General features: G+C 42.7%; 2 protein-coding genes and 1 long non-coding RNA gene across 6 annotated transcripts in view; 2 read left to right on the top strand and 1 right to left on the bottom strand.

The window, feature by feature from the left end:
* Window positions 1-11,536, top strand: part of SPAG16 (sperm associated antigen 16) — a 417,235-nt gene extending 405,699 nt beyond the window's left edge. The window contains 1 exon segment of the mRNA XM_074910337.1: window positions 11,358-11,536. Within this exon segment, the coding sequence (XP_074766438.1) occupies window positions 11,358-11,536 (179 nt within the window).
* On the bottom strand, window positions 11,448-14,284 carry LOC141962339 (uncharacterized). The gene is made up of 3 exons (XR_012633929.1): window positions 13,306-14,284; window positions 12,918-13,100; window positions 11,448-11,562 (listed from the first exon to the last, which is right to left on the bottom strand). It is a non-coding gene; the product is annotated as an uncharacterized LOC141962339 (long non-coding RNA).
* The window catches only part of VWC2L (von Willebrand factor C domain containing 2 like), a 53,851-nt gene continuing 49,503 nt past the window's right edge, over window positions 12,265-16,612 (top strand). For 3 of the 4 annotated variants that reach the window (XM_074910338.1, XM_074910340.1, XM_074910341.1), the window contains exons 1-2: window positions 12,265-12,852; window positions 14,978-15,444. In XM_074910338.1, the coding sequence (XP_074766439.1) occupies window positions 15,034-15,444 (411 nt within the window). In that variant the 5' untranslated portion in view covers window positions 12,265-12,852; window positions 14,978-15,033. Of the gene's footprint in view, window positions 12,853-14,303; window positions 14,370-14,977; window positions 15,445-16,612 lie in introns of those variants that run through there. The other variant, XM_074910339.1, reaches the window with a different exon arrangement.

Here is a 16,612-nt window from a genome sequence, read left to right as displayed (position 1 = left end):
CTCCAAAGCACTTTTTCTCTGAAGTAGCTTTCATTATTCCTGCTTGAACTTTAGAAGTAAACGGAAGTTTGGCTTCCAGGTCTGCATGGCCAAACCATTTTGTCTGAGTCCACCTTCATCTCAGGCTTTGATCACCTGCACTGGTTATTAGCTGCGGTGTAAGAGCTGGTTCTTGGGATCAAGCGATTTGTATAAAAAAGGAAGTGCTAATTACAGTCCATTTCAATAAGCTTAGAAATATAGTGGAGACAAGTCCATTATCTCAGAGTTAATAGGGTTACAAGATGTTGACAATGCACGCGATCTGCTTTGTTACCAAATGCTACTTAAATTATGGATTGTTGCCACAGCATGAGAGTTGCACCAAATGATTAAGACTTGGGTTTAATAGAGGTCATTGCCTATGTAAGTCTGACTTTCAATAGTATTTAAATGCCCGGAGATGCATACAGGTGCCTAGTTGCATTTTCAGAAGCTCTGGTACACACAAGTCTGCCAGCAGTGCAAATCATGGAATGCCTTTTGAACATTTCTTTGAAGTACCTGTTTGCAAGTTTTGAGTGGGATTTAATCTCACTCTGCCTCAGCTGTCTGAAAATGAGCTATGTGGAGTCCCTCTGTAGTCAGTGCACAGAGACGATCACCTGCGATAGCTGGCTAAAAGAGGCAGGGTGAGTTCCTTTGAAAAGGAAGTTTTTCTCACTGGTAGCTGCAGGAGTCCAGATGAACTAACTACTCATCTCGGGATGGTGAGGTTAGATGACATGAATCCCACTCTGTGTCAAAAAACGATTACGCATCTGGTCATTCTTTTAGAGTTAATGGAAAGGATGATGCATACGCTGTCCAAGGGAAAAATAAATCATTGTTCACATCCCGGTCTCATCTTCGGTAACACAAGCATATCCATCTTATTGTTTGAGAAAGGAAGGAGGATCAAAGAGGTTTTAACCGAATGACTGCAGACATCTTCAAATAGAGAGTGGAGAAAAGAGAAAGAATAGAATATTAATAAAAAGGTTATCTTCTATTCTCTGAATGCTTTTAAAATGGTGTTTCCATTAGTCAGAGCTATGTGCCTGAGTACCCGGAATTTTTCTTGTCTTTATACATTGCTCAACTTCACTGAATTCTTAAAAATGAGACATACTGATACCTAAAATACATACAGCTGCATCAAGTAGGAAGTTCAGAGGAAAGCATGTTTTTGTACCCAAATCTATATTCAGGGACCTCACTTGTAGAAGAAACAAGAATAAATTTCAATTTGTGGTGACAGCAGTTTTGCTCTGACTTAATTTTTCTAAGTTAACCCATCAGTAAGTTTTATTTTTCTTAATGAAAATTTTTATTTAACATAAGTGTGACATTTTGTCCTCCCAGACTCAAAACACCAAGAAACCAGCTAATGTATTATGGAGATAATATTACATGCAGTGCAGTGCTTGATATGGTGCTTCCAATATATAAGTTTAACAGAAGAGAAAAGCTTGTTCTTCAGAGTAAGATTTTAGTGTGAACCTTAACCATGTTCTGGAGCATTTGCCATCACATAAAAAAATCCTTCAGAACGTTTCTTTAAAAGCAGAGCTTCAACTTGGCAACTTAATTTTATGGTGATTTATTCCTTTTTGAAGATCATCGGAGGACAGTGATCTTCACTCTTTTCCTCCATTGCTTTCTTTCATGCAGAGTTTTAAAATCTGACATCTTCATCATGTTGTTGCCCTGGGCAGCACAAGCACAACCACAGCAACAACATTACTGATGTCACCTCCTCTGAAGTTTCTCTGCCAAAGTGTTGAGGAGGTTATTGCTCTGCCAAGGCTCCAGGCAGCTCCCCATTGGTGCAGTGTCACTGAACACATTCCCCTTTAATGGTGATGTACAAATCAAACACTGCCTGTTGGGATTTTTGATTTCAGAAGAGCTCGGTGGGACTGAGGTCCCACACTCAGTAGCAGTCTGAGGATTTTTGTCAGAATGCCATCTGCTTTCTTCCTCATCTGTTATTTTTTTCATCAGGATAGATTTACTTGGAAACAGATCTATGTGTGTGCCCATAATAGATATTCCAGGTAACACTGAAAGCTAGACGAAGGTGTTCCTACTATATGCATGAAAATACTCTTCTTTGGTATGAATTTTCATGGAAAAACCTCCAGTCCTGGACAGAAGATGGAGATTGTTGTCCTTTTATTCTCAATATATTATTTTTTAATATATTCCTAATATATTCAGGCATGCCTCATTAGCACATCTAGAAAGATTTTGAAGACTCTGCTCCAAAAGTTTCTGCTTCGATACTTTTTGGTTTGGTTTGAAACTATTCTGAAAACCCAAAATGCTACCAAAAGGCAACTAAATCCTAATGTAAACAAGCTCAAGTCCAGCTGAAAGCAGCTCTGCAGTAATGATCTGAGTCTAGAAATCCTTATAAAATGGCTTTAAGTTCTTTTATATAAAGGATTTTCTTCTACAAGATAAATGGTTTCTTTGCACCAAGTAACTTTCTAGTGATTTTTTGATTGGAAAAGGATTTGTTGAGTTCTGAGATCTGTTTAAGCTCTGGAAATAATGTCCCTTCATTGAGGTCACATTTTCCACATGGTAAGAATTTAAGAGAAGTCTTCTTTTTTCATTGGCCAAACACTACTCCACACCCTTACTCTTTTGAGGGAAATGCATAAGGCCATATCCTGCCACACACTCATTTCGCATCCCGGACAAATCTCTACATGCAGATTTTTAAAGATAACTGAATTTCTATTAACACGCTGCCTGGGTAATTTGAGTTTTTCTGTGTTCCAGGGGAGTCACTCTCCACCTTTGTAAATGTCTATTGAATAATTTGTCTGAGAAATTTCCCTGCACTTACTTTTCTGTCATTATCTTCTTCTAATACTTGGGTCTAGGAAACTGCATTATATGCCCCTACTCAGTCTATAAAGCTGCCTTTCTCTTTAAAAGGTCTAACTATTATAGTGTTATACTAAAAGCCAAATAAAAGAGAATTTGTTCGTTATAAGACCTTGTGCTATAACTCATTATTGCAATAATGAATCTGTTTGTGATGCCCTGATCCTGCCATCGTTTAAGCACATGATTGCACTGAATTGAATGACTTCACATGCATAAGGTGAGTCACGAGTTTAAGTGCATACTGAGATAAGCTAATTTTCCCTAATATACTTTGCTAAATCTCTGTCTATTTAAATACTTCTGAGAAAGGAAAAAAAAAAGTCATTACATTAGAGAATGACAAAAGGATTTTATTTTGTTAACAGTATATTAAAAACCTGTATCAGCAGATAGTTGGACCTCTTCTCTCTTTCCCAGCTTGCCTTTTGGTCTCCATTACTGAGAATATTTAGTAAACTGCTGCAAGTGAATTACAACCTGCTCAAAATTATTCTTTTTATGCCCTCTCCCATGAAGGATCTAAATAAACACAGTGGGAAGGCCAAGGGAGGAGGGGGTTGCCATTCCAGGAGAAGGATATTTAGGAGGTTTTGTTCACATTTGAGAATGGAGGACTTATAACATCAAAAAAGTGCACTCCTAAGCAAAGCATAGTGTAAATTTGGAAAATGAGAAATCATTGTTATATTTGTTGAAAGCTGTTTACAGAACAAAAAAAAAATGTACATCTATCATATGGTGAAATCAGTTGCCTGGTAAATAACATTCTGCTCGGTGTGACAGTAATGAAGAATTTTATCTACAGCCACTGCAATCACAGTTTGCAGCATCTGTAAGCATTTTATTTACTCTTATTTAGTCAAGCACACTAACATTTGCATGAAGAATCTTTGTAGTTGTTTGGCAACCTTTCCATCTCCTGTTCCACCTCCCTCAGACAGTTTCCTCAAAATTAAAGTTTTGTCTAATTTCATCGTGTTGGAAGTGTGGGAAAAGCATATCAGTGAAAAATCTGCAAAACGCTCATTTCCTTAACGCATGGGGCCCAGAACAAACACAGGACCACAGGATGGGATGGAGATCCAGTGATCTGTGTTGCCGTGGCACCAAGGAGCAACGTGAGGTGGAGGCTGTGCGGTCTCGTTCTTCCACTTTTCTCAAGGAACATTTGACGTGACTATGCAGATTTATCTCCTACTCTTCCCCTTTTCTCAAGGACTGTTCTGCACTACTCTGCAGATCTTATCTCTCATTCTTCCTCTTTTCCCACAAAACCAGAGCACACCTTGCATCAAGGAATGTGCTGTGTTGTTACTCAAGAAGCAATGGCTTGACCACAGTCCCACCCACTCACACGTACATACTTAGATAAATACTACCCCGAGTTTGTATCAAACTCAAAGGGATGATAATCCGATACCATATCAGAGAGACAGATTGACGAGTTTGTGCTCCTCGCCCACCCCCAGAAGGGACGGCTTTTGGTAAAATTTGGGCCCTCGGCTACACTGAGTGATTACCCAGGAATTAAATGTGTGTGATTGCAACCAGGTTTTTTTGTGTGTAGTGCTATACAGCCAACCTGAAGTTTGTGCATTTTTTGTAGGATATCTCAAAGAATCTGTAGATGTTGCATAAGAACAAAACATACTATTTGTGAACCCAACTGCTTCTCTTGAATGCAACCGGACCTACAGCCTACGGGCTATTCGTGCGTCTGGTGTCAGACCTACAGTTACAGCCATAATTGGCATAGCTATTAAGAGATAATTCCAGCTGCCCGTAGCCCCTCTAATCTCTGAGGACCAAATTAATTCATTAACTTAAATGCAACACATACCAAGTAAAAAACTGTGGGCCAGATCATGAACTATTGTAAAACAACTCGGTGCTTTCCTCCCATTTCCCAGCTAAGGATCCAAGCCCATCCAGTTCACATTTCTCCGCAGCACAGGTGATGCCAACTCAGAAGCTGGGGGTCACATCACCACTGTCATGCCATGCTGTGTCCAGGCAGAGAAGCAAGGTGTATTGGCTGGAGAGGTGCACTGAAACAGCTATACTGCTCTAGATGTACTCCACATGCCTCAGCTAGCTTTGTATAGCAGGCCGTACCCCATACCTCCACAGGTGCAGTGCATAGCCAAGACTTCAGACCCAAGTCCTCTCCTGCTGCCAGGATGCCCATAAAACATTCAACTATGGGAAGGCAGTGTGATCATGGCTAATCAAGTTTATAATCATCTGTAGCCTTGTCTTCCCTGATCTATTTGCTGTATTCCTTGTTGTGGTTGGTTGTTACTTAGTTAAGACTGCAGATTATTCAAGGCAGGGGCTGGGTATGTTTGCCTTTACATCTAACCTGAGAGGTGCCCCGTTCCTAGGAGACTCTCTAGGTTGAGTGATCGTCATGATGATGCAAATGGTTGTGGCTCCAATCATGACAAAAGATCTTAATGCAGAGGGAATGTAATCCATTAGGCCTGTGTGAGTTATAATATTAACAAGAAGAGAGATTCCTTTTAAAAAAGGAACAGGAAAGAATATGTATTTGGTACACAGTGTTATGTAAGGAATTAGTAGCCTTTAGAAAGTGAGGTTTCAGAAAAAACCCTTCTCTTAAAATGTATTCTATTGACTAATAATCATGTGCCAAAATTAAGCTAAATTGCATTTTGCCTATTCTTGAATAGAGTTTAAAGTTCTGAGTAATGACATTGGTTGAATGTAATTCTTTAAAATATAAGTAATTTCTTGATGCTTTCCATTTTGGGGCATCTTTCCTTAAAAAAAACCCACACAACAAAACCAGATGCTGCTCTATGTGCATAGGAGAAATCAATGGATGGGATCAATATTCCCTCCACAGGTAATAAATGCTGAGAAGCATTTCTGTCTATCCAAATTGATCCTAGAGAATTCTTTAAATTGGTTCTGATGTGTATAAAAATCATTTCCCTATTGATCAAAGCTTTTCTTTCTTGCTTGCTTTGATATGTTATTTCATCTCTGCCATCAGTCTCCGACTTTTCTATGCAGTTATGATAAACAGAATTTCTTAAACCCATGCAAGATTATAATTTCAATGAAACAAGAAATAACTGGGTTTGTGTCTTTGAAGATGAATGCTTTGCTTACAGTTAGGCAGTGCAAGTATTTTTAAATTGGGAAAGTTACTACATCTGAATTATTTATAAGAAAGTCTAAAGCAACTGCTGTACTTTTATTAGATGCAATTGTCCAAATCCAGCACCTCGACTAGTCCATTCGCTCTGGGAGTAAGAGCTGCTGGAACGGTGAGGAGAGTTTTCGATCTTCCACTGTCCTTGTTTTGCTCTATATCTGAGCAAAAGACTAAATGTTAGCTGCTGAGTCTATGGAAAAAAGTTATTCTGAGATAGCAAACAGTGCTACTTATTACTATGGATTGTCTCAGCCTAATATGCTACAGTAAGTTGCGGAGTTCGTGACTTTTGTTACAATACTATTTTATTAACATTTAAGCTGCTAGACTACTCTAGAAACATTAAGTACTTTTCTGCTAAAACAGGAGTTTTCAGAGTATTTGATAACTGAGTGTTACATAATTTGTAAATTAATTTACCTGAAGAAAAGTTTCATGCTTCAACACATCTGCTAAGGGGGTGGTGGTGGTGCTTTGTGTGGACACAGCGGTGTGTGTACGTAGCAGTTTGCCGTGTGAGCGGGATCCGTCTGTTGGAGCGCTTGCTCTGAAGAGGCTTCTGTTTCCAACTGTTTGAGAAATCAGGTGCTTGACAGCCTTTACGGCTGTGACTTGTTTTAAGATGAAAACTTAAGGCTTGTCCAACATCATTTATTGACTGTCAGAGCCTAATACCAGTAAACTGGTCTGATCTTTAGGCTTCCCCAGTCCAAAGGTGTCACTGTTTCCAGCTGTTTGAACACATAAACCAGTAAAGCAGTACTTAATCTGGTCTTGGCAAGGTTTCACTCAAAATTCACTTTATAAAGAAGACAGTAATCATGGCTGTGATTTCTGTTAGTCTCTTATGGAATATAAATTGTCAAACTGTCTTTTGACAAGTACAGGTTTTGTTCCCTCTACCCCAAGTAATTTGGTTCCATCAACCCAGCAAATTAATCTTGTCTAGTTTTTTCTTCTGTAGAAATGCAGTAACAAATTAAATTGCTTCAACATACCAGCACTATTTTAAATTTATCCACTAGTTCAAATTAGCAGATGGATTTCACATTGTATTCACATGAGTGGCTTTGGTTTTGTTAGCATTTACATAGCAGTATAAATATGCAAAATTCCTGGCAGATGAGAAACAGCATGTTGTTTACTTATATGTAACATAACTGAGTTTCACTGAATGCAATAACTTTGATTTTAACCTCACATGTTTAGGTCAGTGTGGAGACTCCAGTAAAACAACAACTTTTTTTTTTTTGCCAGATTCTTGCTTTTGACACCTTATGGCTATGACCATTCTTAGGCACATAACTTTATGCACATTTGGAAAATTTACAGGCCCAGATTTCCATATAAGGTAATTCATTTTAATTACTCCATTCTCCAAATTGGGGTACATGTCTTAAAAGTAATTGCATCTTTTGAGGTACTAATTGATTTTAGGGTTCAGCTCTGGTGTTAGTATCAGGACTAGAAGGGCATGAGTTATTTTTATTGTTTTGTTAAGTACAAATGTGTTTTTCCAGCCCGGACTACAGCACTGCATTTATAATTAATCAATGCCTAAAATCAAGAGCATTGCCAGTCTGGCAGCCTGGCGAGGCAGCGCACACAAGACTATGAACAGAGATTCTTCTCTGTAGGATACCAGGACTGAAAACCTAGCGCGATAGCTTACTCAAATGATGGTGAAAAAAAGGAAGCTGAAGTCCACTGATCACTCCAAGGAAATTTAGTTTTGTCCAAGAAGAAAGGTGACCATTCAGAAACACCATGTCCCTTGCTGCGCTGCTTCTGACAGCTTCTCCAGCTGCCTCGCAGCTCCCAGGTTAGCTGGGAATCAGACTGGCACTTTGATGGAAACTCTGTGTTTCACCCACACCATCTGGGTGGTAGTTCGGGGTCTGGCTCAGCTCTGGATTTCTCTGTGGGTCCCCAGGGAGGGAAACAGCAGCAAAATAATGGGCTGACTGAAGCTTGAGGTTTGCATATGGAGAAAGCATGATCAGCCAAGTACATATTAGTGCACAAACAGTTTTCTCTGGGGTAAGTTGTCATCCCTCTTAACGATTCCTTTCACAGAAGTTGTTTATACCTTTCTTGCTGTTAACTGCTTTTTTCTCTCTACCTTTTCCAACTCACTGCATCCTTCCTGAAGCAAGTGACCAGATGGTCAGAGCTTATGTTATTCTAAGGATATAATAGGGGTACATCAGAAAAATTAGTACCTATGTTCTAGCAATGGGCAACAACAAATCAGCTGTAATTAGTACAAAGGTTGCTACCATAGGGTCTCTTTGCCATGGCAATGTGCTTTGTCATCACTCCTGTCTGCCAGTTTGAGGTAGAAAGATGAGCTCAGGACTGGCATGGGGCCAGCCAGAGCAAAGCTTCATTTTAGCTCCCTGTGTTGCCCGTTTGGGAGGTGCACCAGCAGATTCAGAGTGGTTTCTTTGGAAGGAGCTGGAGATCGAGAAGCTGTGAGATCCAGAGGTTGGAGTCTTTGAGGCTCTGCATCTTCTAAGCAGAAACTGTTCATTTCAATGCAAATCGGTGTAACTGTTGAGTTTAGGGAGTTTGAGCAGACCAGCCCCACCTGACAGTTTGTTCAAAGGTATGAAGAAAAATTTATCTCCAGGCTTTTATCTTCCTCTGAGTGTGGTATCAAAGTGCCTTTGTTAGTGCACAAGTAAGTATCCTGTGTAAAAACAGAGCTTTGCATGACAATTATGTAATAGGTTTTGTTTGCTTTCCTAATTGGAGAACATTTTGAAAGCGCAATAAAACACAATTTGTTCCGTCTTTCTAAAACGAAATGTCTCCTTTTGGAAGGAAGAAGGGAGTAAATTTACATTATAATGAGCAAATTGATATGAGCGTGTAGATCAGTGTTGACATAAAGGGTGACGGAAATAAGATGTTCTCATTTTGTGTGTTCCCCTCCCTTTTTGTTCCCTCTCACAGGCGTTTGCCTGTGCATCCTGCTGCTACCAGGCAAGGACGTGGCTGTACTCATAGTCAACGATAGGATAGTAACATATCATAACTCAGGTAACAGAAGTCCATATGAAGTGAATCATTCTTCGCCAGGGCTGCCTCACACACCTAAACCCCTTCCCAGCGAGTGCTAGCAATGCAGGCACATGCGGTTTACTACTGCACCTCCTAGCTAGTTGTTTTTTGGTTTTTATTGTCACTCTCTATTGTCCTATTGGTTTTGTCATTTACCGATACTGTTGGGATGTTGGCGTGGACTGACCAGACGAGAGTGCTGTTGATTGGTTGCAGTCATATGACTTATCTAGCAAAGAGTTTAGCAAAACGCTGCATTGGGGTCCGCTCCTGCCCTGCTGCCAAAGCCAGGGGGTGAATTAAACATTGAAGCTGTTGTCTCAGTCACCAGTCCGTCCTGCTCTGACTTTCTGGAAGTGAATCGCAGTTGTCCAAATCTTTTCTCCTTCCCATCCCTCTCTCTTTGTAACCAGCAGGTTCCTTACTGGTTTTGAGAAGCTGAAAGTGCCATTAACCCCCTGCCCAGCTGTTGTGGTGTCAGGGCTCCAGGCAAAATGGCATCTGTTTGGCTCCTAGAGAAGTCATCCCAGGGATTGCCTGGAGAGTCTGGCTGCAAGCAAAATCCATATGCAATGCTTCTGTCAGCAAAGACTTGCTGGAAGAGGGTTTATAATAAATATTCACATCTGCTGCTTTGGACACTCTAATCCATCCTACAGATCTTTGCTGTGTCAGGCTTTGTTCTAGATGAAGAAGCCTGGTAGTTATAAAGGTTTGCAAATAGGGCATATTTATCATGGTTAGCTCTACTTTCTAGTTCCCTTTCTTGCACAAATATCCATGACCACGCTAAGCATAATTTGTGATTAAATATTTTTAGTGCATTTGTGAGATGTTTTAGACTATGTGTTTCCTTTGAAAAATAGAGAAAATGGCAGTTGTTTACTTCCCAGGCTGTCAAATGAAGCCATCAGGTCTCGATGAGCAGAGCAGAGCACATCATTGTTATGAATTATTTTGAATGGAGACGCAATGTATTCCCCAGATAAACTATACATCACACAGGCACGCCCAAGGCCCTGTGGCTTGCACATTGTTAACACTGGGGCAGACCCCTCCATAGTAACTTCTGTTGGGCAGTATGTTCCCATTGGCTACTTGGTAAATAAACTGAATGACTAAAAATAGCAAAATATCTCCTGTTTTTCATAATCTTCCAAAAAATTATGACCTCAGTGCCAGACTGACATTGTCAGTGTCAATATGAATTATTCCTCTGCTGGAGATGCCTTTGCTTTCAGAGAGAAAATCCTGATACATAAAAAGAGCTGTATTCATTTGGAGGGTATATTGAACTTGCTCCTAATAGAAAAAGGTGTTTGACCAACATCATGACTGGCAGTACAAGGATTCCATTGTTGGGAGGACCACATCAGCTTTGAAATGAAAGTATTGATCCTCTTTTTTTTTTTTTTTTTTTTGTATGTGAAGCTCATTATTATTATAGTTAATTTCTAAAGGGAGAGTGTCTTTATGTGGTGGGTGGATAAGTAAAAGGTGCTTCAAACATATCACTTACCAGCTCTGCTACCTCTGCTTTTATTTAAGCCGGAAGATAATAACCTTACAAACACATTCTGCCTCCTTCAGAGTGATGAAAGTCAGTCTGCTTGATTCAAAAATAAACACATGGAAACTGGGAACTCCTTAAAACCTTTTTGAGGTTTTCTTTTATTTTTTCTACTGTTAGACCCAATTGTATACTAACAATTTCATTATCACTGTTTTTTTCCACAAGGATATAAGGGAGCAAGGCACTCAGTTCATTTAGATGCCTGACCTCCTTGAGATTCAGTTGAAAACCCCCATCTCCATTTCTTCCAGAGCTGTACAAGAAAAGCAGCGTTAAGAGCATGCTCTGATGCTGATACCTCCAGGTATCAGAAGTGCATCAACTTCTCCAGTGCTCAGTCTGTGTGTCAGAATCTGGTTCTGAATGACTGTATCCAAATACAAGTAAAATAGCTGTGATCCTAATGGGTAGCATGCCAGAGTCTCCAGATTTGCTTAATCACTCCCAAATCCAATCTCCAATTATTGATTCGTCCAACTTTCTGATGCTTTATCTCATAAAACAGGAGTATGCATGTTTAAAGATCTATCTTTAAAGCGACGATCTCAAAACTTCAGCACCGCTCTCTTGCCTTGCCCTGGCAAACCTGGATAACTTTCCTCTGAATTTCAGGTCGTGTGGGGGCTCTGGCGAGCAGCGATGGATCCGTTAAGGTTCTACAACTTGAGTGTGGGCAGCGCTCTGGCCTGCGAGGCCACGACGGCGGCGAGGTGCCCAGCCTTGGCTTCCATCACCGCGCAGCGCGGCCGCTTTCTGGGGGTGCCGGCGGGACCGTGTGTCTCTGGACCTGAGGACCAAGCAAGCTCCTTAACGTAACCTTAATTTCAAGGCATTACAGGGAAAAAAAAACAAACCACAACGGTTTGACAGCATAGCAGCAAGGGCTTAGTGAAGTGTTTTCATAGCTAATGTTTGCAGTGGGAACAATCGCCCGAGAGGAGTATTATTCTGCGTTTTATCCAAATAAAATTCCCAATTTCTCCCTCTTTCTGTTGACACTGTGTTTTTCCGAACATCAAGAATCTCTCTTTTGGTGGTTTCTGGAGAAATAGCTTTACAATGACGCCTAATGCCAGAGCAGACGAATTGCAAGGAGATTGATTTTTAATGTAACACGAGACACGCGAGCAGTGCGCCCCTTCCCCGGCGCCAGCCCGGGGGAAGATGTGAAGTTTTCATAATGCAGCCACGGGGGATTTTTTTTTTCACTGCAGGAAGCGCTGCGGCCGCCGGCCGGGCAGCGGGGCCGAGCCGGGGCCGGGGCCGGGCGGGGGGGCTGCGGGCGGGGCAGGGCCGCTGGCCGGGACGCGCCGCGGCGGCGGAGCGGGGACGCGGCAGCAGCGCTGCGCCCCGCGGAAACCCCGCGCCGCCCGCGGAGAAAGCGCGCCGCTCCGCGCCATGGCGCGCCCTCGCTGAGGCCCGCGGTGCCGGAGCGCTCCGCCGTTGGAATATTTTTTTTCCCCTCTCTCCCTTTTTTTTTTCCTACCCCCTCAAAAAAAAAAAAAAAAAAAAAATTAGAATACTAATAGGCAGGGGGCGCGGCGCTGCGCGGCCCGGCGCGGGCATGCCCGGGCCGGGGGGGTCCCCGCAGGGGAGCGGGGCCCGCCCGCTCTCCCGCCGGCCGCGGGGCTCCTCCGCCCTCCCTCTCCCGCCTGCCTCCAGCCTAACCAGCCCCCTCTCCCCCCCTCCCCTTCCCCCGCCGTGGCAAATCTAGGCTCGCAAGAGATCCGCTGGGCATAGGGAGGAGATATATATGGGGGTTTTTTCTCTCCCCCCCCCCTCCTCAAGACCTGAGGAAATCCAGCCCAAGTTGGCGGCGATGACTGTGCTGCTGGCACCGGGGTTTCTCCGCGGCATCCCTGCCTCCGGACCGCCGCGCCGCCGCTCGCTCTGAATCCCGAACACCGGGTTAAAGCTTAATGCTCATGTTGTGGTTGCCGGGCTGCCGCTCTCCCCTCCTCTGCGATGGGAGGTGGAGGAAAAGGGATTGTCCGTGAGTCAACACTGAAAATGTGATTAGGAGGAACTGCTTGCACTAATCTCTCTCTAACCTTTTAGTCCATGTTGGCCTGTGACCCTTTCCAGCGTTCAGATCGAGCCTGATTAGGTAAGTGTAAATTATTCACTTGGGGTGAGGGAAGGCGCATGGAAGCGTTTTACTCGGAGACTTACCTATGTTCCCGGCCTCTCTCATGATGAGAAATGATGAGAAAGTTCGGCTGTAAACTAATTCTGAGCTGAGCAGCATTTGTTTACTTGTTGAAATCTGTCCGTGCAAGACGCCTGCAGTCTGTCTGCCTTCCAGCATCGCCGCGGAGCCCAGCGCTTGGGAGTTGCCGTGGGACATCTCAGATGCTGTAGCAAAATACAGTGGTCTTATTTATGATCTTTGGAGAACTTTTTATGTATATATATATATATATATAATTTGGAGAGCTTCCTCATCAAACTTCCAACAGATTCTCTCGATTGTTTCACATTTCCTCAGACATGTATTACTTCATTTGCTTCTGCTCCCCCCCCCCCCCAATGCCCACCAATCTGCAATGTTGCAACCTACCTGTAGCGTTTAGGTGGGCGAGATTCTCTGCTCTGTAGATACGCAAAGCAGCCGTATCTCATGAATCACTTATTTCCAAACAACGTGTTACAATAGATATTGCTGATTAGTAGTAACAGGGAGCATAGTCCTTGTGACAGCTAGTACTTCAATTAAGAAGATATCTTTTGAATTTGATAAAGCTTGTGTAATATCCGGTGTCTCCCTCTGTTGTGGCTTTGGAAAAACTGCTTTGTCAACAGGATCCCTTTAGCTGCTTCTCTAGGATTAAAGCTTTCTCCTCCTGCTGCTGCTTTTTTTCTTCAATTAAGGGAGAATTAATTGCTGAACATCTGCAGCCCACCAGAAATCCCGGTACATAAAAAATATCTCCCAGAGAGGTGGAGGGGGAGGACGTGTTTGCCTGTGTGTAGGTTAGTGCATCTTTGTATATACTGCGTGTGTCTGTGTGCACGCCGTGGGAGCGCAGGAAGAGAAGCAATGACACACACACCCAAACAGTCCGGTTTTGGTTTGTGCCGGCAGCTGCCTCCATCGTTCCTCAATCCGTGTGATGCTGATATTTCACCTCGTTTAAAAGTTTCCTCTGATACTTTGCCCAGTTCTCTTAAGAGAGGTCAGAACCCATTTTGGTGCTGGGGTTGCGCGGGGTGGTGGTGGCCGTGCCGGCAGGACGGTGTGCTGGTGGCAGTGATGTGGCACCACGGGCAGCCAATAGCACACCCAAAGGCACACGCGTGGAGCCTTCGCCCGGCGCCGGCTCTCCCTGGGGGCTCTGCACAGCTCCTCTCCCTCGCTGGGTCCATCCTCGGCCCCGCCGCTCAGCACAGCTCTCCAGAGGTCGGGCCATGCCGCATCGCTCCCAAAGTTTTAGAAAGGCTCCAGCTTCATCAGACAAACACGTTTCAGCGGCTCCATGCGTTACACAGGCATTTAGCATCCTGCTCTCTGCGTTTCTCTCTGGGAATTACTGAAATGCTGAATAATGGAGAAGGTGAAATACATCTCTGCTTCTGTCGGGATTACACGTACCTGCCGCAGGCTGGGCTGTGTTGGTAGCTCAGGTAGTCCCTCTTCCTCTTCAAAAATGCTGTATATAAAATTCTGTACTATTCCACCTCTCGCAGACCAAGAATAACCCAGCATCATCTTTCATATTGGACACAGATCTACTTACAGATTACGCTTATCTCATTTTTCAACTCAGGTTTCCCACCTCAGTTTAATGAAGTGGGCTGCGTGCCACGCGTAGCACAGAGGGACAGTGGCCACAGCAGGAGGTTGAGACCGTGCTTAAACGTGGGTTCAGATCCCTCTGAGCTGCCCATCACCCTGCGATTTCAGGCAGCTAGTTTAATTTCTGATGCATCAGGAAACTCAACTGCACGAATGAGGAAAGTAAAAATTAGATGCTTCTGTGAAGCACCGTTTCTGCAGAGACATTTTGTGGGCAAATGCTTCCAGGCATGTGTGTCTAGTTTATGTATTTCATATGGTTTATTCTCTTTAACAGTAATTTATAAGAGACTTAATTCAAATGAAACAGCGATAATTATCTGTGTGGTTTGAAAGCACTGCTTTCTTCTTGGGTGCTGCTTGAAACTATGGCCTTTATAAGTCAGTATTCCTTAGAATTTTGAGTTTGTTCTCACTTAAAAATATTTGTTTTCAGACCACAACACTGGTCTCCCTATGGAAGCAGCTGTTTCTATCGGGCATTGAGATCCCATGGAGAAGCTGAGGAGGGGGATGGCTCTTCGCATCCATGAAGCCTGGATACTTCTGTTTGTAATCCCTGCTTTGGTCGCTCCAGCTGCCATCAATCATGAAGACTACCCTGCCGATGAAGGGGACCAGACCTCCAGTAATGACAATCTGATCTTTGATGACTACCGAGGGAAGGGCTGTGTGGATGACAGTGGCTTTGTGTACAAACTGGGAGAACGTTTTTTCCCGGGACATTCCAACTGTCCCTGTGTCTGTACTGAGGATGGACCTGTTTGCGATCAACCAGAATGCCCTAAAATCCACCCAAAGTGTACAAAAGTGGAACACAATGGATGCTGTCCAGAATGCAAAGAAGTGAAAAACTTTTGTGAATATCATGGGAAAAATTATAAAATCTTGGAGGAATTTAAGGTATGAAGCCTCTTCTTCAGTATTTAATATTAGTACACTATGGGAATTGTATTTCTGTTGGGGACTCTCAAGGCACTCACTATTTGCTTACTTCTGCTAACTGATGCTAAAGCTGAAGTCCTTTTTAGCTGTGATGCAGGTCTGGTTGATGTAAAAGCTGCCACCTCCCTCTTCATGTGCACTCGCTGAGGGCCAGGGGTCAGTCAGAAGCCCGCATGTGAAATGCCAGCCCTCTGAATCTGCTACTCTGGACAACCTCCTTCTTTGCTAATAGCATGAATCAGGTTGGACCATGTAAAAATGGTGGTAAACAAATACCGAGTGCTTTTTAAGAACCCGTTTTCCAACTTGGATAGCAAAAATCGATGGCATGGTACTGAGAGTTGTTACTCATAACTGTATGAGAATGTAAGTAAGGAGATTGCAACCTATATTTAATATTTTCATTTCAGCTGTGATAAGGCTGTCTACAATGGCAGAAGATTAATTCCTAGGCAGATGGCCATCTCAAGTAATGAAAACTATGGGGGTTAATTGTAATGGTTGAGTTCCTATTAGGAATGTTGTAAAGAAATCCTTCTGGAATATATCTTAAAAATAAGACCAGATTTTCAAAAACCACTACCCTTGACACAGCTTGCTTCTCTCATTCTAATGAGTTTGATTGCATGTTTTCAATTTAAGGAAAACAGCATGTCACAATGAAGAACAGAGTCTGTAAAGGCAATAGGTATACACGAGTTTGTTCTCCCAGGTCACGTGGCTTTCTCCCAGGTCATGTGGCTTTAAGATTTGTACCTCCATAATTAACAACAGCCTATAACTCTTCATGGCTTTATGCTTGATCTCATTATACACTTTCCAATTTATTTTCTTTTCTGATAATGAAAAATACTTCCACATAGGTCTGTGTACTTCACAAGTTCTCAGTAACATAGATCACAATATCCTCTTTCCCAAATACTGTAATTTTCAGCGAAGGTAGTATTTAGTGCCCTTCTTCTACCATGTATGGATTATGTTCATCTTTTTCTGCCCATCTGTAACTGCAATCATTCAGTGTGGGCAGGACAGTTTAATGTCACAGACATAAGGCAAAACAAATATATGAGGAACATCTCCTTGAGGGCCATCCTGATCAACCTGTTCTCTGCTTTGCTTTGTTGAA

Source organism: Athene noctua, chromosome 7 (genome assembly GCF_965140245.1).
Source record: "Athene noctua chromosome 7, bAthNoc1.hap1.1, whole genome shotgun sequence".
Lineage (NCBI taxonomy): Eukaryota > Metazoa > Chordata > Aves > Strigiformes > Strigidae > Athene > Athene noctua.
Note: the sequence above shows the minus strand (reverse complement) of the source record. Positions and strands in the feature narration are given on the sequence as shown.